Source organism: Ursus arctos, unplaced genomic scaffold, assembly GCF_023065955.2.
Source record: "Ursus arctos isolate Adak ecotype North America unplaced genomic scaffold, UrsArc2.0 scaffold_5, whole genome shotgun sequence".
NCBI classification, from domain to species: domain Eukaryota; kingdom Metazoa; phylum Chordata; class Mammalia; order Carnivora; family Ursidae; genus Ursus; species Ursus arctos.
In genome coordinates this window covers 75,427,862-75,455,385 of record NW_026623067.1, presented here as the reverse complement: position 1 = coordinate 75,455,385, position 27,524 = coordinate 75,427,862, and the positions used below count along the sequence as shown (strand labels likewise).

At 35.5% G+C, this 27,524-nt stretch overlaps 1 protein-coding gene across 3 annotated transcripts in view; it reads right to left on the bottom strand.

Annotated features, from left to right (window-relative positions):
- Positions 1–1,726: 1,726 nt before the first annotated feature.
- Positions 1,727–27,524, bottom strand: part of SLF1 (SMC5-SMC6 complex localization factor 1) — a 71,103-nt gene continuing 45,305 nt past the window's right edge. For all 3 annotated transcript variants that reach the window (XM_026498608.4, XM_048220971.2, XM_057307501.1), the window contains 7 exons: positions 26,493–26,640; positions 10,032–10,177; positions 8,856–9,019; positions 7,924–8,057; positions 5,913–6,005; positions 5,326–5,508; positions 1,727–2,720 (listed from right to left, as the gene is read on the bottom strand). In XM_026498608.4, coding sequence (XP_026354393.2) covers positions 2,239–2,720; positions 5,326–5,508; positions 5,913–6,005; positions 7,924–8,057; positions 8,856–9,019; positions 10,032–10,177; positions 26,493–26,640 — 1,350 coding nt within the window. In that variant the 3' untranslated portion in view covers positions 1,727–2,238. The remainder of the gene's footprint in view (positions 2,721–5,325; positions 5,509–5,912; positions 6,006–7,923; positions 8,058–8,855; positions 9,020–10,031; positions 10,178–26,492; positions 26,641–27,524) is intronic.

Genomic DNA, 27,524 nt, shown 5'->3' with positions numbered 1-27,524 from the left:
TTTTTTAAACGAATCTATTGAACTACAGATATGAAATCTAGCAAAGTACAAGAAAGAATAGCATGACTCAGCCTTGCCGTCAGTTGCTGGAACTCTGAGCCACTTACAACTAAAAGCCAGGACTCGGAAAGCCCATGAATTTTATTTATTAATATTTCTATTTCCTCTACCTCTAAGATCAATCTGAAGCAATTACTATATCTTCTAAAAGCAATATTAGAAAAAAAGTTTCTCATTGAAGGTTTAAATTTCATATACGTTTGTTTAAATTCATGTACATATCTTGGTTTTGTTAACTGGGACACAGAACGCAGTAATCTATTTGCCAAGTGGTACTCTGGAATCAGTGCAAAACTATAATGACACCTTATTAAAATAGGCAGAGACCTCGATGGCATTTTTTAGTGTTTAATACTCCGTATCATCATGAGCTGCAGAAGTTGGCAGATAGAACAGTTATGAAACATTAATTCTAATTGCAACTAGATGAATATTTCTTAAGAACATTTAATTTAGAAAACTACTTTTCTTAGCAGTGCAAAACCCTAACTCATGATGTTGGTTATTTTATTAACTTAGAATTATTACCAACTTGAGCAATTACTATCTTGCTTAAATAATTCGTTATAACTAAAAAGAGGAGGTAAGAATTAGAAAAGAGGCAACATTTATTAAGCACCATATTAAGGTGATAGGCTAAGAATTCTGTGGCACAGATAATACCTGGTGTTATTTCCATTTGACAAGTAAGAAAGCAAAAGCTCAGAAAGGAACCTGCCTAATAATGTAGTTAATAAGAAATTAGACGGGGATTTGTAACTATGCCTGTTAGATGTCAAAACTGTTTAAATTTGTAGTAATTGACCAAGTAAACATTGTTGCAGATGCCTTCACAAGTCAAGTACAGTGGCTATTCTTCAGAAGAAAAACTGTTCTTATTCGTCATGTTGGGAAACACTTCACTAAATCTTTCTGAGCATTTTAATGTTCCTTAGATAGTCTCTGCTACGTCATGGTTTGATACTCTGGCAGACTAAGTATATATTAATGAGACTTTTAGAAGATTTCACATTTGAAGGCTAACTCGAAACAACTAATATTTCCTACAGTCTGTGTAAAAAATTACTGATTTAAAAATACAGGGAAAAAAACCCCTTGATTTTTATTCAGAGCTGATATACTATTGTAGCAGTTTTCAGTTTAGATTATAAACCCAGTAATAAAAACACTCAGAATTTGTATCTTGTTAGAAGATCTATTTCCAAGATAAAACTAAAGTGTGCTGCTTTAGCTGATTAATTGCTGTGAGATCATCACTTTAGTTACATAAAAGCTTAAATCGAAGTTTTAATGTTTCTTCTCCAGCTGTACCACAGCGTAACTTATTCCCACCAGGAAAGTGACTCCAATTTCAAAAGTGGGTATTATCCACACCCTCTCTTTTAGTTTTACGATAAATTGCCGTTAGGGGAAAAAAACCTGCAAATTGAAACGTAAATTCATACTACATACTAAGATTTTAGATAATCGCAAATCTATTACTTAGTTACCACTTATAATCTTAATATTTGGCGAAACCTACTATGCAGCGGTATGTTTTCACTTACAGAACAGTGGTTACATGGAGTAGAAACAAACTTTGTACCTGAACTGTTAAAGCAGATCAAGGGATCAAACTGTCAAACTTGGCACATTCGCTGCATTTAAAAACCAAGAGAGTATTAGTATTGTAAATTTTAGAAATGTTTATTTTACAAACACACAAAACTAAAATGAGTATTTTAGCCCAACAGCCTACAGAGAGTAAACAGGGAGCTCCATGCTTATAGGTGCACATTTACGTGCGTGAGTATCCTTGCCATGATTCCAAACTCTTAAATCCCTGGAAGAGAGGACAAACATCTGGATTTCAAAAAATATTTAAATTAAAATGTTTTACACGTACAATATAAATAAATATCACTTTCAGATCAAGAAATAATAAAGATTAATGAAAGCAGTGTATACACCGAATGAAACTCTTTTTACTTTTGAGTCAAATTCTACAACATGGAAAAAGATAGAAGCCTACACAATAGGTCTGCAGAGGTTCTTTAAGTGCTTTTGAAATTTAGCAAAGCTGCAAATTCTGTCAATAAATAAATCAAATTAATATTTTTAAGAAGCTATGAGGTTCCATAAGAAAGGACAAAGCAAGCTAAGTACGTTTAGAAAGTTGACTCATATTTTTTGGCATCCTCACGAAAACTCCGTGACTGAACGGCACATCATTTCCAACGTCACCAATAAGGCCTCAGTGTGCACCCCAGGACACATTTTTAAATTCTCAGGCAGTTCCTTAAGAATATTTGGGAGCGTCTGCAATGTCTTTATATTTCTGGCATACAGATCCAATAGCCAGTCAGTGTGAGCACTGGTAGTTTCTTTATAATTCTTACAAGCCACAAGCAGCGCATTTCGATGAGTCAACCCTTTGAAAGCTAAGAGGAACTCGGAAGATAAATCAAAAATTGAACAAAAATTTAGCAACATTCTACTAAGTAAAAACGAGCCAAATTCAAGTTGCTGGTGGTAAAAATGTTTCTCTGCTTGGGCATGAAAGTTCTCCACCGTATCTTCTATTTTTGTAATAGCAAATAGTTCTTCCTTGATTTCAGACGATACCACATAATCCAAGGGCAACTCTCCCTTAGAGTTCCTCTGCTGTAAAAGCACTGGGCCTGTGAAGAAGAAAATACACGTCAAAACATTTTTATTTCAGCAGCTTAACAGTTGTTTTCTCTATTTCCCCAAAGCATCCAGGTCTCTCTTTACAATTATATTTCGTACTAATTCATGTTGAGAAAATTAACTGGCCATACATATTGACTGCCTAATAAAGGTGCATTAAAAAAACCCCAAAATTCTAGTCAACGCCTAATTAGGTTGCCTAAAAACACATGCCTTAGTTCAATAAATAATACATAATTACAAATTCAAAAAAGCATATAAACTTCATAAATTGTCATCTTGAAATAAGAATTTCAGTGTTCCCAGAAGATATTAACAAAATATGTTCTTCAATCTGTGTAAGAGTATTAAAGGTATCTTGTAATTTCACCAAGGGGAAAGAGTACTACCTCCTTCCATTGCTAATAGGTAACTGCAACAGAGCAGACTGTAAAACCTAAAACCGTGCACAGACACAGACCGCACTTTTCATTTACCTTTGCGTATGCTCAGTTTTTAGTACATGTAACTGGTTTACAAAAAATCAAATGTTAACTGCTCTGAGTCAAAAGTCAGATTTCATCTTTCTGTCCTGGCTAAACCTATATATCTACTTAGCAAACATTGCAGTTTATCCCCCAGGTAGTAAAGGATAATACGGGAGAGGCAAAACGACATGACTTAGTATTTGGTCACGTAGCACCGAGTACTTCGTGTCCCTCTGTCCGTCAAGTCCTGTCATTATTTATGCACTCTGCCATAAAGATGTTATAAGAGATGTAAGGTTTTAGTCCTAGAAGACATAATCAGAAGATCCTACATGCGACGTAAGAGCGTACAGTCAGAGAACACATCATAGCTGCAAAAACTCCTAATGATGAATCTGATGACACATATGTAATGGCCTAGTTTATAAAATGTGTTTAATATCAAAGATCAACCGCTGATAATATGTAATTCAATTTTACGGGAAAAAGAAAATTCTAAATCAAAATTAGGTCTCTTTTCATTATATTTCAAAATATTGCACCAAGTGACTCTTCTTAAAAAAAAAAAAAATCCCAAACTATGGACAAGATATCAAAAGTAAACAAAGGTTTTAGAGACATAAATAAACTTCTGAAATTCTTTCAAGACTGAGTAAGTCACAGAGAAGATGTGATGTAGTTAATATAACGCTGGTGTTAAACCATTTGATAGGTCCAAACTCAGGATATGACTAAGGCAAAGCTTAGTCTGTACAACTGCCAAAGGACCTCGGCAAATTCAACTACAAGTAGGTTTCTTCTCTTACGACAATGAACTCATACACGTGTTATTTTTCAACAAGAGCCCTGGAAAAATTCACTTTAGTCAGTATAATCCCATGCTCTTTCTAAAGAGTTGGACTTAATACAGTAATGGCTCTCGTACTGCTTACATCATTTGAAGCAAGGCCAAATATTGGCTTGAATGTCACATACATGATTGAGTAGAAAAATAAAACACTTAGAGGAGATAGAACATCATGGTTTAGTAAACATATAATACTAAAAAAAGTGGAAGAACTGAAAAATATATTGATTAGGAAACGGTGTCAGTAAAACAGACACACTAAGGCCTTTAGGGGGCAGGAGAAGACTATAAATAACCAAAATGGTTAGGCTCCCAAGCTATACAACCTTTCACATATGTATATACTTGGGGGGGGGGAGGGGGGAGATCTAAAGAAAATACACATTTTATTTTCATGCAGAATGAAATAGCCTTAATTACACGAGAAAATAATTTTAAATTTCCAGTTAAAATCCGCATAAATGAAAGTAATAGGAAATTTACAAATTTTTATTTCTGCACTATAAACTAGTCATCACTTTTCCTTTGTTTCTCTTTTAAAACACAAATCAGTTATCAGCAAAATTTAGCATAAAATTTATATTATTCAGTTCACATGTAAGAAGAATGTCACTGAAGAGGGGAGTGGGGGTGCTTTCTGAAATGCAGAGATCAAAATTAGAAAAAGCAGCAGATGAATATTAAGCTCAAGTTATCTCCATCACAAAACCCCTGCACAACAGTTACCACCATTTGAAAAAAATCTTTCCACTGTAACTTAATTGAGTGCAAAATGTGAATGAAGAAAAGATATTCTAGGATATGTTTCTTTTTGAAGTCTGTAAAGAAATGACTCATTAAAAAACAAAAAAGATTAATCAAGTTAACAGTTATATACAAGAAATGAAACAAGAATGGAAAACCCAAGTAACCACAATGGAACTCTTTACATTCATTTATTAATAAGCTTTCAGAAATGGCTGGTTCACAAAGACATTACACGCTTAAAGTAAAAGGGTTAATATTTAAAACCAACGCACTCAATTCAAAATATACTCTCATACACAAAGCGAAATAGGCTTTATAGTTAATAAAAATAAACAAATATTTACATATCACGAAAAGGTATCCCTATTAAATAAAAGGTGATTTCATTCCGGGAGACTTTTTATCTTTTTCACTAATATGAAATAAAGGCATTTTTCCTTACACATCTCAAACATAAAATGCTATCCACCTCTGAGGGAATTCATCGAAAAACTGGATAATTTATCAAAACCCGCTTAGCATAAACGCACTCACCCCCCCGCTGGAGCAGCAGCTTGCCAATTTCCACATGTCCGTTTGACAGCGCATCATGCAAAGGAGTCACCCCGTCCACTTGAGTGAGCAGATCTACCTCTGGACAACGTTGCAAAATTTCCTGGACACACACTGTGTTGCCATAGTTACAGGCTTCATGCAAAGGCGTCCAGCCAGCATTGTCTAAATTAGAAATCAAGGCAAGTTTTAAAACAGCAAAAGTAGGACTTTTGGTGGCAAAGTATTGATATTCTGCTCCCTCTATCAGTGTGACTTTCTAGGTGCTTCATATAGAAATAACATGTTTTGATAAGAATGCCTAAGGTGTAGTCATATTTTTAATTGTAAGAAAAATAAAACAATTTAAAAATAATGATTTTGAGATCTGTCAAAATACGGACAAAAAATGTTTCTGTGCTATTAGTTATAAATCAATATATGATGAATTTCTTGGTTTTGTGACTGGTAATATTTTAAAGATATGTTAGGTAAATATACTTAAATGATTTTTCTTAATGTTGACAGAACACTATTTAATACCACAAACATTAAGACACTAGATCAGACTACAAAAATATAGAACTTACCTTTAACATTGATGTCTATTCCTGGCAAAGAGAGAAGAAGAATCAATTTCTCCACTTGGTTATTTATGCAAGCTCTATGGAGGGCTGTTTCTCCTGCCATAAAAAATTAATAGATTATTCCAGAGAAGACACGATATCAACTAAAGAAAATAATCAAAGGGCATGAACTAGGAGATCTGGCCACATGCCAGAAAATTATTTATTGAGTTTTCCTTTTGACTGGTTTAAATATCTCTCGCATTAAAAAAAAGGGGGGGAGGATACCCACCAATCCATAGAGCTTCTGTTCTATCAGCAATTCAGCAATGAAATTCTACTGCAAAAGGTTTAATACAGGCATTGTCTCCCCCTAGCTCAAGGTTTAAAGCTTCAATCCCACTATAAAAGCCCCAAATGATCAGAGAACACCAAAAATACTGGGTTTTGCAGCAATAAAAGTTTAGAGTGCAATTGCCCTCTCTTAAATTTATTCATGAACCTACGTTAAATGTATGGCTCTTTTTTATACAGCATTTATAGCTTAATTCAAATGAATGTTTCTGGCTAAGCACGAGTGCCTCTACACACTCAAGTATAATTCAGAACTTCAAATCCATTAACAGATGGTTTGCTGCTTCTCAATAGGCTGTCTGGCTTGGCTACAGCAGCGCAGAGAAGGAGAAATGGGGGAATCTTAATATAAACACACACACAGAGAGAGAGAGAGAGAGAGAGAGAGAGAGAGAGAAAGCCCTAGTACCATTTAAAGCTGAATAAGAGTGACAAATGAAATGGTAAAGTTTTTTCTAGGAGGGATGCAATTAGTGCCTGCTGGCTAAAAGGGTCTATATCCATCTCTGTTGTAACCAAGATTAATAAGATGTAAGTGATAATTTGATGTAAAGGGAATTAAAAAAACTTATAATAAGCAATTGCTGAGAAAACAAATGAAATACTGAATCAAACCCTTTCTTGCTATTAAATACTAAGTAGCACATTTTCACAACAGTGCTCAATTTCATAGATTATCTCTGTAACTTCTCCCAAAACATTTCTTTTACATGCAAGGAAAAGCTTTTGAAGTTTTTTCTCTACTATTTCTCAGTTCTCTTCCTCCCTCCCAGATCCCTCTGCTGTTCAGACTAAAGTCATTCATATTCATTGTACTTTCTGACACAATAAACAAAGAAAAAGGACATTGTTTGTGTAGTTAATATCAGAGTTCTACTTTAATACATTTTTCACAGTTTGGGCTAAATGGGCAGCTATTTTGAATTCGTCAAATGCAATTATGAACTTTTATCATGTTGAGAGATTAGAAGGGCTTCACTCTTACTGTTTACATTTGGTGTCCTAATGATAATTTTTGTATTAAAAGAGCAATACAGCTCATTAACAGGAGACTCAGCAATTTCCTTCGGCCAGATATAGACTTGTGGAAGGTAACTTATATTTGTGAGTTAAGAGGTCACTAAGTAAAAGAGGTGCTGAAGTGAATTATTACTGCACTACTCTTGTTACTCCATCCTTTAGGTACTTAGGTTCCAGTATAGTTAGAACCAAAAGCCAAACACATTTCATAGTCTGGGCTCAATGCCTGGGAGAAAAGAGTCCATATGCTTAACACAGCTATGTAACATAGCCTACTCCTCATTCTTTGTTCACAAAATGTCTAGGACTGAAAGAGATGAAGACTGAATTATACTTTCAAATCAAAAGACTCTAATCCCAAGCTGCACAGGTTGAGGTGGAATAGAAAAGTAAGGCGGGCAAGTCTGGAATGAGCTCAATATGAGCTAATATCTGGAGAGGAGGGGGAGAAAGGAAGGGGAGGAAATATTCTATTATACTGAGTATTAAACAATCACATTCTCTGCATACATGACAGTTCAAAAAAAAAAATCAGATGCTATCTAAGAAGGTATTTTCTGGACCTAGTCAAGTTCAAGGATTCATCAGGGCCAGTGCTTGCAAATACTGACTACAGCCATGAGAAGTTCGAGCATAAATTAACTCAAGATACTTGGAATACCTTTTAGATTAGTCTTGTGAAAATTCATCTTTGTAACTAAAGAGGGGCAATTCTCCTTGGAACATGATAATTCTCCTTCTGACTTCTTTTTCAATCTTTTTAACGATGAGGAACATTTAGCAAGGTTCAGCTCTCTGAAAATAAAGTAAGAAAAAAATGAAAGCTTGTTTTTCACCAAGGCATGGCAGTCTACATTACATAGTGAGTACTTTTTAAAATCTAGCCTCCTGTTCATTTAAACCCCCTTATTCATTCAAATCTTTATTCCTTGTTTTTTATATTTATTCCAAATATGCAGAAACAAATTCTTATGCATTCATTTTTATTAAGCTCATACCCCCAACTGCCCACTGAAAAGTTTATGAATATGGAATGTCACGTAGAGGAAGAGCCCAAGTAAACTACATTTGGCAAAGAGAAAAAAGCAAAACGCAGGCTCCTGCTGCCCCTTCTTACTTTCATATTCTGATCCTACTCTTCCTAAAAACATTTTTAAGGTTTTCTGAATTTTTTGGGCATACTTTTAGAAAAGGTTTCGCCATGTGGGGGAAGCTATTGTAACAATTCAGAGTATCTTACATGCCTGCGGATTCTGAAATCCAATCTTTACTACATAGTAATAGTAATTTAAAACACAGGCAAAAATAGTGTGAAAAAATTTGAAAAACAGTTGTATTTCTTTTGGAAAGCACTTGATCTTAACACCAAGAAAACGTGTACCTTGAATGAAAGCAATAATGTTGATCATATGTATTTTTTTATACATCTCAAACCCAGTTTTGTGCTACTCAGTATAATTCAGACAACATTAGAGATAAGTATAAAGTTTAAGGAATGTGTCCAAAAAAGGGCTATACTAAAAACAAAAACAAAAACAACCCAAAACCAAAACCGAAAAACAAAACAAAAGTTGATATATAAGCATCACTTACGGTAACTCTGGCAGCCCTTCAACTTGTTTCTGTTTTGCACCGTTCAGCATCAATAAGGCTCTCTGAGATTCAAGGCAAGGCCGCTGTCCTATTTTCTTTGGTATCTGCATCTTTCCAGTCCCATGCACACCAGTCTTCCCCAAAGCTGGCAAATAGGAATATACCTGTTGCAAAATAGTATTATATTGCTTTCTCAACTACAAAGAGCTGGAAAGTAGTCAAAAGAAATTACCTGACTCATTTCACCATTAAATTTAGTTATATTTTCTTGGTTTTATCACTATGGTTGCTATCCTTTCTCATTTGAACATGATAAAATAATAAGAAAGCTCCTAGTTCCAGGTCATTTACATGACAGACAAAAAAAGAAAAATATCTTCTTGAAAATAATCATTTTTTCAGATTCACTTTTGATACCCTTTTAGCAAAGTTCTCATTTGGATTAGTCTAATGCCCAACTTGTTATGGTTCATTTGCATATTTTAAATATTTATGGTTTATGTATAACCGGTATTTGGTCATTTCCATTTGGTAATGCCTTCCTTCGACAGAAAACAACTCTGGAATAAGTGGAATAAGAAGAGCAAAAGTCGTGAAGGACAAGGACTGCTGTACAACAGTGTTTTCCCAATCCGACCAATAAACAAGGGTATTTCTCATTTGTTGAAGAAACTGCTGAAGAGAGCAGATATTAAAGATAGCCAAGATAAAACTGGAAAATCTTGACTCAAATGCAGCTTACGTGTGTGTGTGTGTGTGTGTGTGTGTGTGTGTATATGATAAAAAGGAATAACCTTTGGCGTCGTTTACAAATTTTGTTTTTTAAATTACCATTAAATACTACATAAAAATTTTTTGGATCTAGGTCTTTTCAAAATAATTACCTTATGTACTATGGCAAATGATTAGGAAACAAAGGTTTCTGTATTATTTTTCTGTTATCAATCCTTAATTACTCTCAAATAAGAATTAAAATTTTTATCACTAATCACACTTCATTTTTGAGGTTGAAAAATACCCACTCTTACATAGATTTGAAAGATCATATAGATTTCTATAAGCCTGAAAGATTTAAGGTTAACAAGCTCCGTCCAATTATTAGAAATAACAAAAAACATTTTAAAGTTGAATTTATGAACGCACTTCTTGGCAAGTAAAAGAATAGAGTGGTCTTACCATTTTCTGAAGAGAAAGTGGCTCAGAAGAAACACTGATGGAACTCTGTAAACACAACTTTTTAAAGACTGCCTCTGCAACAAACATTTGAAGCCAGGAAGAGGAAAAGGAACAAATGAAAATCTCTAATTCCTGCGAAGAAAAGTCTGTACAAAACGAGAGAAGTAAACAGTTACTGCTATACCCTATAAAAGTTCTGTCTACAGAATATTTTCTGCATGGGTTTTATTCATTCGAATAATGATTCCTACACCAGTAAGATTCATCCACATAATTTTAAATCCCCCAAAACGGTTAATACTCTTATTCCTTGCCTTTTAAGAAAAAAAAATTTTATGGGATATGTTCTCACATTTGAAACAATCATTTCTTTTTATTATTTTAAAGAAAAATCTTGAAATTAGATATATACACACATGAATAGAGAGATAATAAATGAATAGATAGGTATGGGATTTTTATCACTATATTTTCTGACTAATGTTAAAGGTATTTTCCCACAATAGGGTTGTGCCTTTGGCGAAGCAGTACTTGGGTTTTTTTAATGGACACGTATGTTATTTGATTTGAGCTGACAGGAAGAAAGAAATTAGACCCCTTCCCCTGACAACATCCATGAATCCTATCACTGCAGAGGAGGAATAAATGTAAAGAAAAGGAAAATTTACGACAAGAGAATGTATAAAGACTTCCTTAGAAGTTTGTACCCACTCTATTATAGGAAGTGGGGGGAAGGAACTATAATTTTAAATAACACCAAGAGCCTCAAATCTTTTTCCAAAAACCTCAAGTTCTCCAATAATATGGAGATGCATAAATATACAAAAGAACTGAGAGTAATGAAAAACTGGAACGACTATTTGCCATGTAAAATAATCTATTCGATGTTATGAATTCTCCAATGATACTCTCTGCGTAAGTAACAGAATGGATGATAAAGTGGAATATAAAGAATAAATAAGACCAATCAGCAAGACACTACAAGAGCTGAAATTAAAACAGGAGAAAAAAGTTGTGATATTATACAATACAGCGGAGTCACTATGTAGGGGAGAAAAAATTTTTCCTCTACCCTTCCAGATTCTTGTGGCTGGTCTATTAATTAAATTGACATAGGACAGATTAACAGGAGAAAAACAAATTTAATTCCTTTCATATGGGAGCCTCATAGACACAAAAGGTTCAAAGACAGGTAACTGAGGTTTGTATGCCATCCTGAGTTAAGCAGAATGGGGGCGGGGGTCTGGGGCTTCGAAGGAAAGGAAGACAATTTTCAGGAAGATGGGAAAAGCACATGTTTGATAAACAAGTATTTGACATGCTATGCAGAGACAATGGAACACAGAGAGGAATCTGAACAAACAGGCTCTGCCAACCTTGCCCTAGCTTACTGCATCTATCTTATACACTTTGTAGTTATCTCTGGTGATAGCTCTCTTCCTGGACCAGTCCCTCTACCTAAATTCTTTTAGGCAGTTAAGGGAGTAATGAAAAGTTCTTCCTGAGTCTTTTGAGTCTTGATTGTTTTCAGCTCAAAATAACCCACATGTTAAAGTTGCACATTCTGGGGTGGCATATTCTGCTCCCCTTCAGTTCTGCCTTTGAAACTTCCCAAGAAGTTTCACATTCTAGAAGTTGAGGTGGTAGATTGACCCGGCATCTTAGTCCTGAGAACTGGTCAGTTCAGTTAGAAGAGTTGTGTCTCATTTCAGGAGGTAGTGATGCTGGTGGGCTCCCAAAACTAGGTCTACATTGTACAAAATATCAGGAATTTACTACGAGTTATTTCTACAAAAGCAAAAGAATAGCAGATGCTAATGGTTGGGACAGACTATAATACAAATCTCTTAGTTCTGAAGGCAGCCAGTCAAGATTTCTAGATGTCTGGCTCAAAACATCTTCAGATGTAATGAGGGCAGGCAGTGGCAGTCTGAAAGATTTTCATGGTTTGCAGTTTCCATGTCTTCTGGTGAGTTTTCTGAGTGACCACCCAGCAACAGGCATGAAGACAGTCCATGCACGAGCTGCTGTGGTAATTTCTCTGAAGTTTATATCAAGCTGTCCACCTTTTGCTTGCACAGCTTCAGGAAAAGGGCAGTTTCAGTTCTCAGAGTTTCCAATTCCGAAAGGTGGGAGAAAATTTATAAGTGTCAGTTTGGACAGTTAATAGCCAAATACTGGAGGAACTACAATTCAGGATCTAGTCCAGTTTACAGGCAGAAAACAAGACCTCAAAGACAATTCACAGCAATAGAATTTGATATCCATAAAAGTGTATTACTGAAACAATTTTTCTCTCTACAGTCACCTCCATTTAGTCAAATATAATCACAATAAGACTAAGTCATTTGAAAATGAAGTCTAGTTTCACTAAATTTGGCCTGATTATTTACATAAGCGCAGCAAGAATAGTTACTGATCATACAGGCTCTTTTAAATCTGCTTTGTTGGAACTTTTCATAAAGAATCTCAGGTTGAATTTGATTTATTTTTTTAAAGTTTTGTGTACTTTTCTTTAGTAATCTCCTCACCCAATGTGCCGCTTGAACTCATGACCCTGAGATCAAGAATACATGATCTTCCAACTGAGCCAAACAGGCACCCCTTAGATTGAATTTTTAGAAGATCTTGAGACTAGGAAGCCAAGCCAAGGTCCTGCCATCAGACTGTTCTACCTATAGATGTGATAAATTCCTCTTTTCTTGAGGTCTCCAAAATATCCAGGTTTCTGAGCCTGCCAGGAAGTGACTTTGTTTACCTGGTAAGGCTGCTGGGAACCCTGAAAGCAAGGTACCAGGCTGTTTTTCCAAGGGGATTTAATGGCTCCATGAAGTCAGCTTTAGTTCCTTAAAGCTGTCTGGTCATATCTGATTCTATGCACATTCTCAAATATGACATTCCAGCCAAAGTTTTGGCAACACAACCAACGTTTCCAATTGTGTCCTGTTACAAGGAGAACAGATTCTTATTGAACTTATGCAAATAGCTATACTGCCATGAAAATAAGAACACTAAGAAGCTTCTGACTTCCAGAGAGATCAGGTAGGGAGAAAAAGTACGCGTTTCATCTTTGTTAACAAAGGATAGTACACTTTACCAATTTGTTGTAAAGTTTTCTTAAAAGTGGAAAAACATAACACTTGACCCAGCAATGTTGCAAACAAAAAGTCATAAAAATTATGATCATTTTCATTAGTTCATTAAGTCCAATAAAATTAATTCTTGTTGATCTTAATCTTAAATTTGCAGTTTTATGAAGCTATGTTTCTCCATCAGAGTTCTGTAAATTCTTACCCAATGGTATGATCTTAAAATGATCAGAAACACGTATTCTAGAGTATTTGTCACAGTCCTTTCATGAATCTGAGGATGAAATGTATTCACAAAGGCAACAGAGTAGAACAGTAACTCTCTGTAAATAACAGACTCAAAAATGGTTGTGGTTAAGGGTCTGCTGAGTTCATTACAATGCAATTAACAAGAAAATTTGGTTATTTCCATAGCATACATCTTAAGATGATAGCTAGAATTACAAGTGATAACATTATACCAGGACATATCAGATATCTGGGAATTTTCTATTATTTTTGGAACACTTATATACACCTATACAAATACAACATAAAGAAGGCTTAAGTATTATTTCTTATTTGACAATGTTTCCCATGTGATTTAAACCTAATTAGTTTAGAATTGCTCATTTGACGAGGGAGAACATATCTTTTATAATATTCCAGACACCCCCTGCAAAATCCCAAATTTAATTCGAAGTAAAAAAAGACTTCATTTAGAATTTAATTTTGGGAAATCAAGAATATCAAAAGATTTTACAAGACTTGGTCAAACAGGATCATGAGCCACTGTGAAATAATTTCACAAAAGTGACAAAAACTTTACACTCAAATACAGAAATTTAGCTGGGAAAAAACAAAACAAAACAAAACCTTAGCTCTTTTAAGAGGAGACTGTTTTCTTAAGTAATCAAAGACTTGACAACGACAACATAAGAAATTATTTTGCCAATACAGAGAATCTTTGTTTTCTAAGCAGATTTTTTAAAAGGTGAAGAAAAACCTTTTACATTATCAAAAGCAAACAGATCTTCCAAGAAAACTGTCCTTTTTGCAGATCAAAGAATACTTCTGGTTTTACTTAAACATAAGTACATTACTGATATCAAAGGTTATTTTTAAAAAACGATAATAATTCATTTAATTCTAGCCAATTTGACCACACAAGGTAAAATTCTCTCTCCTTCAATTATGAAACAAGACAAAATTATTTGTTTCCCCTTACCAAAAACACATCTCCATACCTCATGCTTTCTCTTAGTCAAAAACTCAACTTATTTTCCTTGCATGCAGTTATTTCCCCTATTATTTCTAGTAGTCTTAATCACATACATTAAAATTCTTAACCCTCAGAAAACTCAATTTCTAGTGAAAATTAGGAAGTAGACAATTGTGCTATTACCAACAAATTTTGAATACATTCTACAATATCTAGAAGTATATTGTTACTCATAAACTTGCCAAAGAGACAAAAGACAAGTTTACTAACACATCAGATTATCTTTAGTTACCCTATAAAAGGGAACCTGAAGTGGATAAACCTTTATACAGTAATTTATGTTTCACTATTTCATCAATTTAGAAATGATCTAGGTATTCAATGAATTTCTGTCATTTAACTTGACTTAGCAAAACTCTAAGGGTTTTAAGAAGTTACCAAAGAGATTTGGAAAGCTGTTTAAGCACACATACCATAAAACATAATTATCGTAGAAAAAATTCACCTAAAAACTCTTATCCCACTTACATCTACCTAAATCACTTGCTCCCAACAATTATATTTAGATTACCCATGGAAATGTCGTAAGACATTGGACAAAGCCAGCCATCATCCCAACCTATTTTTCTTGCTCACGAATTTGTTTAAGAGATAAACCGGGGATGTACTGTATGGTGACTAACATAATATAATAAAAAATCATTAAAAAAAAAAAAGAGATAACATGAACTTATTTCACTAACAAACTTGGGTAGAGTAAAAGTTGTAGGTCTGCATTATATTCAATGTTGGTAATTTTAAAGACATGTTTATTGTAATTAAACCAATGAACTTAAACTAGCTTTAATACTAAATACTTCCCCAGATTATGTGGACCTAAAAGGCATTTGCATTAGTCTGATGTATTTCCGAGAATTTTAAGATTTAATCCATTTATATGGACCGTTTGTTTTTAGGCCAATTAAGTAGAGCTCTTTTTATGATTTTAGCAATACTATCCAGAGGCAGAATAAGATTACAGATCTAACACACACACACCCCCCTGCAAACAGCCCTCACAGTTTTTGTTCTAAAATTTTAGCCATGAGATGGGTATGATAATGCAAAACTCACTAGTTTATAAAAGAGCAGTTGGATCCAAATTTTGTTTTGACAGTTGGAATAAGTTAAATTCACCTGCTCAGATGACTAAAGCTCTTCAGTATTTATGGAGATGATACTTAAAAATGATTTTTTATTAGCTTTATTTCCAAATAGTTCCTTTGTTTACTCCCTCGGATATTAAAAAAAAAAAAAAAACAAAAAACAAAAAACAAAAAAAACTTCTCCCTGAAGTTTGCTTTTCAAACAATGGATCTTAGAGTATGTGGCTGTAGAAAATTTACATCACAAACCCACTAAGTATCCAAGTTTTCTTCAAAATGGAGCTTTTGGGTCGTATTTGCCTAGGATTTATCAGAAATTTAGGGTGATTGCTATTTAAATTTTTCTTTTCCGAAGTGCAGGACAATTCTATCTTCAATGTCCGAATCTTTTACAATATCTACCAGCATTTTAAGATTTATAGGGAAGATTTTGGGGATGGTAATTGTTTCCAGGGCTTCATTTCTAGTTTTGCAAAGATCTGTAAGATAAGGACTTATATCAAGGAAAAGATTTCCAACTAAGATAGAAACCTAAAGATTGCTGTATCTACAGCTTCAGGGTTTAGTGCAATATATCTTGGTAAAGTTTCTGTAATGTTTTAAAACACAAAGGCCTTCTTCTGGATTGCACAATTCAACCTTGGACCAATTCATCTTAGCGGAAAAAAGCCTCTACTGTTGCTTCTATGAGACCCTGAACATCAGCCTTTAGGCTGTCAGCTGATCATTTGTAGGACAGTCTAAGAGATACTCTGGTTATCTGTTTCCTCAGAGAGGCGGATTTTTCCCCAGGCACCCATCTGGCTTGTCAGTTAACTACAGCACAACTATGGGTGGGGAGAATACCCTTTTGCAGCTAATGGAGGTCTCCCCTAGTGGGGTTGTGAATGGCCACTAATCTTTCTGTTCTCTAAATTTGCTAAATCTTCTGAAAGTAGAGGTAAGAGGGTTTTATCATGTAAAAGATTTGCTGGTGTTCCTGGGACACCAGGGGGGTCCAGTCCACACACATCCTCAAGAGACACTGCATAGGAAGGCCAGAAGCTGGCAGGGGCAGATCACAGAGCCCTGTGAAGTAGGAGGAATTTTAAGAAATAGTAAAGGGAGGCCTAAAACCCATTAGAGGTGTTGGTGTTTAAATTTACTTCCTAGCCGGCAGCATTTACACTAGTAACCAATACACTCTGGGCTTGCAGATGAGGCTGGAAAGCTCTACATAAATCTTTTAGTAAAAATACAGGTAGCTGGGTGTTTAAGGAATTTTGAGCGGACGACAGGAAAATTTGGGAAGTTAAGGGAATTTGCTGAGGAGATGGGGCTGGAATTCAAGATGTGAAATTTATATGGGATGTGGACTTTAATTTTTGTTCTCATTTCTCTTCTTTCCTCTTGTTAGGGAGTCCCTAAGGCTATTATATTCCTGTGGGTCCCGCTTTTTAAATCTGGTCTTTCCATAGGCACCAAAAAGACAACTGTTTAAGATGAGAGCTCTCTAAAATTTTTTCCTTTTAAATATAACCAATTATATATTTTTTTATTATAAAGGATCTATTGTCTGGCTATTGACATGAGGTATCTTATACTAATCTTAATAGCAACTCAAACCAGTAAGCCTTTTCGGGGAAAGACCCAGAGGCAACTTTCCACACTTAGAATCAATCTTTACCATGGACACAAGAGAGAGGGTACAGAAGATGCAGCCCCTGTGATCCAAGATCATTCAAAGAGTCTACAAAGGTTGTTACAGTAAAAATGGTATAGTGAAAACAGTGTCTCGGGTCACAGACATGCCAATCTGTGACAATGGGTAGATACTACAGGAATGGGACTTTTCTAGCAGTAACAAAACAACATAGGTTGAGATGATTAAGGCCTCTTAGGAACTGGGACCTCTCATGACAAATTACCCTCACAGCTTGCACAGTCAGACAAAGGGAGTGCTGTTTATGACTCTGTGTCTTGGAACCCCAGTCTATTCAACTGGTCGCCAAGAGGCATGCTGGTATGTACACCTTCCAGCTGGCAGAAACGATGGAAGAATATTCTCACTGGTCACAAAGCCAAGCTCTCAAGACACAGAACAAGACAAAAGGAACACCTCATCTAGTTTTTCTTATATGTACACTAACAGCCTCGGGTCTTTCAGAGACAGAGTAATACTTAATAGGGATGTTCGTCTTTGGGGATTGTGCGTTTTTGTTTTTGTTTTTTTTTTACAAAGTATCTCATGGCATAAAAATCGTCTTGAGGGGCGCCTGGGTGGCACAGCGGTTAAGCGTCTGCCTTCGGCTCAGGGCGTGATCCCAGTGTTCTGGGATCGAGCCCCACATCAGGCTCCTCCGCTATGACCTGCTTCTTCCTCTCCCACTCCCCCTGCTTGTGTTCCCTCTCTCGCTGGCTGTCTCTATCTCTGTCAAATAAATAAAATAAAATCTTTAAAAAGAAAAATCGTCTTGAGGTTGGTGGGTGACCTAGTGTCAATCTAACCTGCTCTAGTGCCAACTTATCCTAATATGGGAGTCACAGAGTTAGGTGGTGGGCACTCTAATAGCCTTTAAATGCTTGACCCGTGCCCCCGAGTTTTGCAGGTTTGGCTTCCAAAAGCCTTTACCTTATGTACATGTTGACCCCCAACAAAGTTTGTCTAAACATACACCTGTTTGATGAGAACCAGTCTGTGAGGCCAGTGGCTCAAAAAAGTAGGTTTATGGGGCTTACGCTTCTGTTATACCTTATGGTTTTCCTACTTACGAGAAACAACACAACAGAGGGACATAGAAAAACGGTGACCATCTCTGGGAGGAAAATGATCAACAAAAACCAAGACTACTCATAACGAACCTTTAAAAGAGTCACCTTACATAAGGAACTACTTTCAGAAATATTTTCTTCTGCTAATCCAAATTTAGGAAAGGAAAAAGAGGACTTTCACCATTCTTGTTTCCACCGGACCATGCAGGCAGAGATCTGGGACATTGACATGGTAAGAATTATCTTCTGCTTGTATTCTGTCAATGGTCCCAGGACCTCTCAGCAGGAGCAGCCCCAGAGCGAGCAGTAAAATTACTCTCTGTGTGGTCAACTGTAGGGGAGGAAAAATTTTCCCTCAACCCTTCTGATTCTTTTGGCTGGTCTATTAATTAAATTGACAAAAGAAAGATTAACAGGACAAAATCAAATTCCTTTCATACAGGAGCCTCACACAGACAGAAGAGGTTCAAAGACACCTAGGCAACTAGGGCTTTTAGGCTCTCCTGAGCTAAGGAAACTGGGGGTAGGGAGTGGGGATTCAAAGGAAAGGAAGACAATTCACAGGAAGGTGGGAAAAGCAAATGTTTGGCAAGCAAATGTTTGCCATGCTATGCAGAAACAATGGAACACACAGAGGAATCTGAACAAACTGGCCCTGCCAAGCTAGCTCCAACTTATGGCACCTAGCCCATACTCTGTATAGAAGGCCTGGCCCAGGAAGAAGTTACTTAAATTCTTTTAGGCAGTTAGGGTAAAAAGCTCTTCCTAAAGTCTATTGGTCCTCAACTGTCTTTAGCTCAGAATAACCCACATGCCAAGGGGACACATTTTGGAGTAGCATCTTCTGTTCCCCTATCACTACTAACATTGGAAAAATAACTAGAAAATGTCAATAAAATTAGCAAAATAAACATAACAGGTTAAACGTATTTTAAAAGTTGAACAGAATGATAAACTAAATATCAATATAAAGTGTAAAACTTGACCTGTGTAGTCAGAGGCTGATTTTCTTTAGGCTGAAAAGACACCAGACAACCAATTAAAGTCCTTTCCTGTTCAGATGCCTTACCAAAAGGCTATGGTTGGTATCCTTGTAGTCCTTGATTGTTTGATTTGTTCAATTGGGGGAAGGGGGTAAAGGGGGGGAAAAAGTGAAAAAGAATGGACTAAGTGGGTGGAGAATCTTCCCCCAGGGAACATGTGGCAATGTCTGATTGTCACAACTAGGGTGGGAGGTGTTATTGGCATCCAGTGGTCAAAAAGCCCTGGATACTACTAAATGCCCTACAACTCACAGTTCACAGGAGAGTCCCCAACAATAAAGAATTATCCAGCCCAAAATATAAAAAGCGCCCAGGCTAAGCTAGAAACTCTGCCTTGCCTAAAGACCTGAAGTTCCTGCCTTGACGCACACTGCCATATAGGCAAACGGCTCCCGTCAGATGTGAAGTAGATCCACGTAGCCCCACACATACAGGAAATAGCTGAATTCAAATAATCCTTTCCAAAAAGGCCTCAACTGCAATATAATTTATAAAAACTGAAAAAGAGAAAGGAGTTATTTATAACCTTTTGTTACAACTGACTCCTACAACCTACTAGAAGTATTATTGAAACTGTGCAAGCAGTATGATCATCAGATTTTAATCAACTTGACATGTTACATTTTATAAATTTAAGGTGTACAGCCTGTCACTTTGATACATTTATATATTGTACTGTGCCACTGAAGTAATATTATATAACATCATTAGAGTATAATATTATCTGTATTCATTATACTGTGTATTGGATCTCTATGGCTTATTTACTATTCGTCTCAAGTTTGTACCCTTAAACACAATCAATCTCATCCCCCCACTTCCCATTCTATAGGAACCACCACCAAAGGCAAAATAAATGTATAAGAAAAATAAAATTCCTTTGTAGCCCACTGACAAGTAGTTGAGACAGGCATAGTGACCTTCCTCCAGGAACTCAATTGCCTCAATGTTAATACTTTGCCAGAGGCGAAAGGCAACCTTAGCTAGACATTAGCCCAACTTCCAGGATCCTGTAAGTCTTCTTCAACATACAAAAATCCCTTTGGAAACTTCCTTTATCTCTACCCCCCCCCCCAAAAAGATATATGTTAGCAATCATCCTCCAAACATATAGCACATTGATAAACATCTGAAGGGTCTCATGACTAAGGTTTTACTAGACTTGTAGTGACTTTTCCTATAAACAGCTAGCCCCTCAAGATCCAAAACACCTTGCTTCCAAATTCCTTAGAGACTTACACCCTATCCTTAAACCCCTCCCAACTTAAAAGTATATAATCAGTCACTCCTTATAACCCCAGTGCAGCTCTTTCTGCCCATGGGTATTGTCTGTGCTTAAAAAAACAAACAAACAAAAAAACACCTCTTTGCACTGAAGAGGTCTCAAGAATTCTTTCTGGACCGTTCACTCCAGGACCCCAACATCATACCACATCAGGTTTACTGGGTTTTCTTTTGTTTTCACAGATTTGACTTTAAAGATTCCACATGTAAGTAATATCGTACAGTACTTATCTTTCTCTGTGTGACTTATCTCAGTATAATGCACTCAAGGTCCATCTAGGTTGTTTCAAATGGCAGACTATCCTTTGTCATGGCTGAATAATATTCCATTGTGTATGCATACCACATCTTTTTTATCCTTTCATCCAATGATGGGCATTGGGTTTTTCTCCTATCTTAGCTATTATGAATAATGCTGTGACAATGGGTGTGTGTAAACTCATCAAAATGCTGTTTTCACTTCTTCTGGGTATGAACCCAAAGGTGTTACTGCTGAATTGTATGTACGGTAGATCAATTTTAATTTTTTAAGGAACCTCCACATTATTGTTCATAACATTTGGACTACTCTACATTCCCGCTAACAGTGCATAAAGACTCCCCCCCTCTATTTTAAGCACATACTTGTCAGCTCTTGTCTCGTCTTCTTGATGATATCCATTCTAATGGGTAAGGCATTATCTCGCTGTCGTTTTGATTTGCATCTCCCTGATGATTAGGGATCCTGAGCATCTTTTCACACGCCTGTTGGCCATTTTGATGTCCTCTTCAGAAAAAGGTCTCTTTAGTTCTTCCGCCCAAATTTTAATAGATTTTTTTGTCTGCTATTAAGTTTTGTTAGTTCTTTATATATTTTGAATATTAACCCTTCATCTGATACATGGTTTGCAAATATTTTCTTCTAGTCTCAAAATAATTCTTTTGAATATAAAATCTCTAGTTACACATTTAAAAAAAGCCTAGCATCACAGCATTTACTACAACCGATTGCTCTCTTAACATATCACCTCTAAGCAGAGGCAAAAACAAAGCAGAAATAACTTGCACTGTACAGTTCAAAAGAAATGATGCAAATGAAATTATTCATCCAGAAAGAGCATTTGATAGCTTAAAAAAAAACAAACAGAAAACACTAACTATAATGGATCCACATATTAACAGGTAATACATTTAAAGGGAATAATAAGTAACAGATGAACAACAGAACACAAGAAACTAAGCCACAGGACTGTAAGACCTTTAAGGGCAGGATCATTTTTGTATCCCTCACAGGTTACAGGTCACTGACTTGCAGAGAACAAACATTTAGTATTTGAAAGATGAATGGATGAATGAATGACTGGCAGAGAGCAATAACTCTAGAGAGCTAAGCCTAGTTCATCTTTTTAAAAAAGTTTATCACCTCATGCCACTCCCTTATTAAAATAGCTTCTAACTCCTCACTCTGCCTTTGCCTTTATTCACCCTTCTCCTTGCATCCTGCCAGCAGCCAGCTACCATAAGATTTCAAACAGGCCCCACTTTTTCCTTTCTCAGTTTCGGCAAATGTTGTGTTTTCCAATGGGAGATGCTTCCCTGACTCTGCCAAACTCCTACTTACCCTTTAGGTACTTCTTCCTCGACTACCTGCTATAAAGTGTGAGTTCACTCATTTCTACACCTAGTTTTTCTTGTTTGAAGCACTTAGCATTTTTAAATGATGTATTTACATTAATCTAATTGTAGTCTGCTTCTCCCACCAAAAGCTCCAAAAAGTTAAGAACCATGTTTTGTTTCCCCCTCCACTGTACATGGCGTTTTAGATCAACGCTTGGTAGAGTGGTAATAACAACTTGCTGAATAAATGAAGAGAACAGAAACATTTTGAAGAGATACTTAGTAAAATTACGAAAAATACAGATGGAAGAGATCTGAAGTATGCAGAGGGATTATAATAGGGATTTAAAAAATAAAAGTGAATAAAGGTTTGGAAAAACTATTTATCAGGAAAAAACGATGATGTAGCCTGAGAACGGCAAAAGAAGCTTTATTAAAGTTCTCTAAAGATGTCAAGTATTATTGTAGATTGCGATGACGTGTTTTTTTGCCACTAAAAACAGGAGAAAGAAGTTTAAGTTAAAAATTAGGAAACAATGCCTTGCTCTCTATCTTTATAAATCAAATTTTACTGGAACACAGCCATATCCATTTATATATTGTGTGTGGCTGCTCTTCCTACAGTTGCAGAGCTGAGGACAGACTATGAGCCCGCAGAGCCAACAACACTACATGGTACCACACACACACACAAATTTGCCAACCCCTAGCTTTAGCCAATTTACCAGGAATTTTAATTAGGCATTAAAAAAAAAAAAAAAACCCTTTCAGATCACTTGATCTTAAAAAACAGGGAGATAAGAAAACTTTCTGTTCAAAGTGTTCAGAAATAAAAGAGAATGGCATCTATATGGGTGGGTGGACATGAGATCTGATGGAAAGGAGAAAGGATTTTACTTACCTAGTGAAAGACCTTCTGCCTTATTTTCTACAAAACAAAAACTAACAACAGTTATACTAAACTAAAACTAATAGATTTGAATCTGAGTAGCATCACAATATGAATTCTATACTTTTGCACTAAGAAAAACAAAAATGTACTGTTGGCCATAAATGAGAAAGATGGACCATTATCTAAAACTGGATGTCATATAACAGTCAAACTGTAACATTTTTACTAGTGACTTAGGAAAAGCAAAAATGGTAACTAAGATAAAGAATAATGCAAAGAGGGGCGCCTGAGTGGCTCAGTGGGTTAAGCGACCAACTCCTGGTTTCAGGTCACGTCCTGATCTCAGGGTTGGAGGACTGAGCCCTATGTCAGGCTACCCATCTAGCAGAGAGTCTGCTTGGGACTCTCTCTCCCTCTCCCTCTCCCTCTGCCTCTACCTCCTCTCTCTCTCTCTCTCTCAAATAAATCAATAAATCTTAAAAAAAAAAAAAAGAATAATGCAAAAAAATAGTTTAAAAAGGGGGGGGATGGGGTGGAGTGGTGTGGGATGGCGGGGGTATTGATAGAGAAAAAGAAATGGTTCTTCACCAAAATAGCAACATACAAAAAGGACATTATTAGAACACCTGGTCCACTTGCACAGATGAAAGTATTATGCTACAAAGTCCATAAGAAACACTTTAATTTTGCATATTAGCTATAGAAAATCTACCACTCTCTTAAAGATAAACTGTTTACCTGATTTCTGTCCCTTGACAAAGGTAAAAAATCAAGACATACTAGCAACAAAAAATTAGGAAGATAGTAACTTGAACCATTTTAGAAATAAATTTTTAAAACTGCCAACCTGTAGCCAAATTAAGAAGCCTAAGGGACCAACTTTGTGTGCTTTGAGAAGGGTAAAAAAAAAAAAAAAAGAATTTCAACCATGGATATAGTTTAAATCTCATTTAGGGTTTTAAACATTAGTGATCAAACACATCTGTGGAAGCAAAGTAATCACTCAGTATGTCGGAAGAATTGTAATGGTGGGGCGCCTGGGTAGCTCAGTCGGTTGAGTGTCTGCCTTCAGCTAGGGTCATGATCCTGGGGTCCTGGGACCAAGTCCTATATTGGGCTCCCTGCTGGGTGGAAGTCTGCTTCTCCCTCTATCCCTCTTTCCCTCCCACCCCGCCCAGGCTCAAGCGCACGTGTGCACTCGCATTCTCTCTCTCTCTCTGGCAAAAATAAATGAATAAAATCTTTTTTTAAAAAAAAAGAATTGTAATGGTAACATTACATTAAGATTTAGCTTAAGTCAGTCACAGGCTAAAACTTGCTGGGTTTGAACTTGCCACGTGATAGGTGGAAATAATGGTGGATAACAATACCCTGCTTTAAAGTAAAGGGAAATTGAGAATATGAGAGAAACCACCATTGAAGCTGATGTATAGAGAACCCCATTAGTACAGGCTCTTATTTCCTGCATTTGGCTTAAGTACAAGATAAATTATATTTCCCTGAAGGTGACCCATACATACCAGAAACAATACATGTAACTACACTGACTCTAAAGTCATTGAAGTCTCTAAAGCCACTGCTAATCCCGTCCTGGGTCCCCTAACTCAAAGTAGTTTCATTATGGAATAAAAACAGGGGAATCCTTTTAGCTGAATGTTTAGTTCTGAGGCTAGCAAATGATGACAGACATTTGCTTTTCTAAAACAACAACAGTAACAAAAGACCAGTAGGAATGGTGTGAAAGAAATAATAAGAAAAGATTCTAAAAGAAAATGGAATTTGAGCTAAGAAATGTTAAAAAGTCATGCAACAAAGGACAGCTACTCCACAAAAGGAACAGTAATCACCCCGCAGCTCAATGAAAACGAAAAGAAAAAAAAAAAGAAGAAGAAGATAAAATGCTTTAGATAAAAATCTTCTAACTTCAGTAGTATAAAAAGAGACCTCTCTTTGCAGAGGGCATCATCGAATAAATCCTGAACCTAGTTTTAATCCTGGATTCCTATTCTAGAATCTCTCTTCAAAGTATTAAAGTGACTGACAGCATATTCAAGAACTTTTTCTTTTACATAAAACCTAGATGCACTGAAACACATGTGTAACAAAAAAGAGTATTTGGCAATCTAAAATTTTTAAAGTATACAAAAATGATCTTTTATATTGGAGGGCCACAAACTCACTTGTTTTAAACAATACGTTCATTTTAGGAAGTTAGGATACAAGACAGAAAGACAGAAATAAAAAGATTCATAGTTTCCTAAATTGACTTTAAAGTTCAGGAATGTCCCTCAGGTCTTGGAAGCCTTCCTCACTTAGAAGATCAAGAGCGCGCAGCAGAACATTTCATAAAATGAGTTCTGTTATCACATTGCTTAAATAATATTCTCCCCCCCCCATTTATTTTAAAGAGGAAATTTTAAAATTAGAATAGATGACTGGTGGGAGAAGAAAGAGTGAGAAAATTATATATATAAGTTACTTATTTTTGCTTCATCCGTGCTCACGTGCTACATCACCAGACTCAATGGGAAACAAATAGTAGCAGCTTTTTATAATAAGGAAAGTTACACAGCAACAGGTACATGGGGCAAATGTTTTAAAGAGTGACATAACCCGAATTAATCCAAGTGGCTTTATAACATAAATATTGAGTCCATGTCATTGTCTTTTGTTATTTATCCAGGAAGAGAGCTGAGAACTATTCACAAGGCACATATGGGGTAGAGTCCCGCATTGGGCTCCCTGCTCCTTTCACAAAAGGTAATGCTTTCTACTCAACTTGAATGATTACCAAGTATTAAAGGGACTAAAAATAGTTCTTACCATGTAAGATTCCAGAACATCATATATGAAAAAGCCAATCTATTTCTTCAATGAAAAGAGTATAAACAGATTTAAATTTGTCTAGTTAATAAAAATAAAAAATAAATTTGTCTAGTGAAATGTTTACTTGTATAGGGTAGTTTACTTATAATTTTTAGTTATATGATTAAGGAAAACAATAGTTATGTACATATATAATAATTTCTTTCTAGGTACTATTTTCTATAACATTCAATTATTATGAAATCATCAAATAACATTTTGAATAATAAATGATGTATATGGGGGTGAAGGCTCATGTAACATTTAGAAGAAAATAAGAATACAAATTACATATATGAGTTCAACTATATAAAAATACTTAGAAATTCCTAGAAAAAAAAAAAAGATGAAAAAGTGTTTGTGTGAGAGCATTCATTAGGAGTAATTTTTACCTTCTTTATACTGTTTGTTATGTGTGTGTGTGTTCATACACATATCTACGTGTATGTGTATCTATGTATATATACTTACACAGGTGAGTGTATATGGAAGTATTTTTTTAAAACTTCATATAAATGTATATTAAAGATTACAGACTGTCTAAAGGAAAAATCACACAATTGGTCTAAGAAAAACATAATACAGATACACTTACCATCACACGAAAGGGAAACATAACTTCCTAAGTCATCAGACATGTGTCGCATAACATTTTTACCCCTCTTAAGACCAAGGAAGATCCAATAATCTATTGCTGCTCCAAGAATTCCAGTCAGTAAGTAAGCTAGTTCATGTTTGAAGACCTAATGTTAAGATGGGAAAATATTAGTAAAGTGTATTAAAATGTTTCTTTATCAGTGTTTATTTTGAATACTTGTTGAGGCAAAATTTAGTTTTTCAAAAATACAGGGCATGCTCATACTAAAAGGTATTCCTGAGAACCCTAACAAGCTACCTCCCTCACTCCATTCTCTGCTTTTCCTTCTTTCTCTTCTCCTTCCTCCCTCTATCCATATCTACTTCTTTATATCCACATGACAAAAACATTTAATAAAACCTCTGGGACTTAATATATGGATCGCTTATAATAAACTTTTAAAATAACATTATTCAATAGTGTTAAATGCTTTAGTATGGCAGTAATTCTATTACACTGAGGAGGAAGTATCTGGCTTCTATGGATTTCTGTTAACAGGAATATAGGATTATAAAAAAAGATAGACCTAGCCATCCCTAGCGTTTATACATAAAATTAATCTTTACATTTATCCAAATGGCATATGCCAGAGAAAGACTTAAAACACAATAAAAAGTTTAGCAGATAAGATTGTCCTTTTTGTTGTAAATGAAGAAACAGATTGGATCAAATTCTAATTATTAAATTGTATCAAATGCCATTACCTAACTTAGAGATGTATAAAGATCAATTTTTAAAGAATGAATACTGTTCTCTATTATCACTTCTATAATCAACATAAAATTTGTATAAAAAATATAGCAAGCATACAAATTTTTAATTATGGTAAGTGTGCTTTACCCTAATATGGAAAATATCTTTCTAACCCATAAAGTATGAAGGTAGAGAGGTACAAAAATATTTCTTAAACACCTCTGATAAAGACATTAAAACTAGTTGACATTTTCTACAAAGACATTAAGACTAGTTGAAATTCCTTTATTTTCAGTT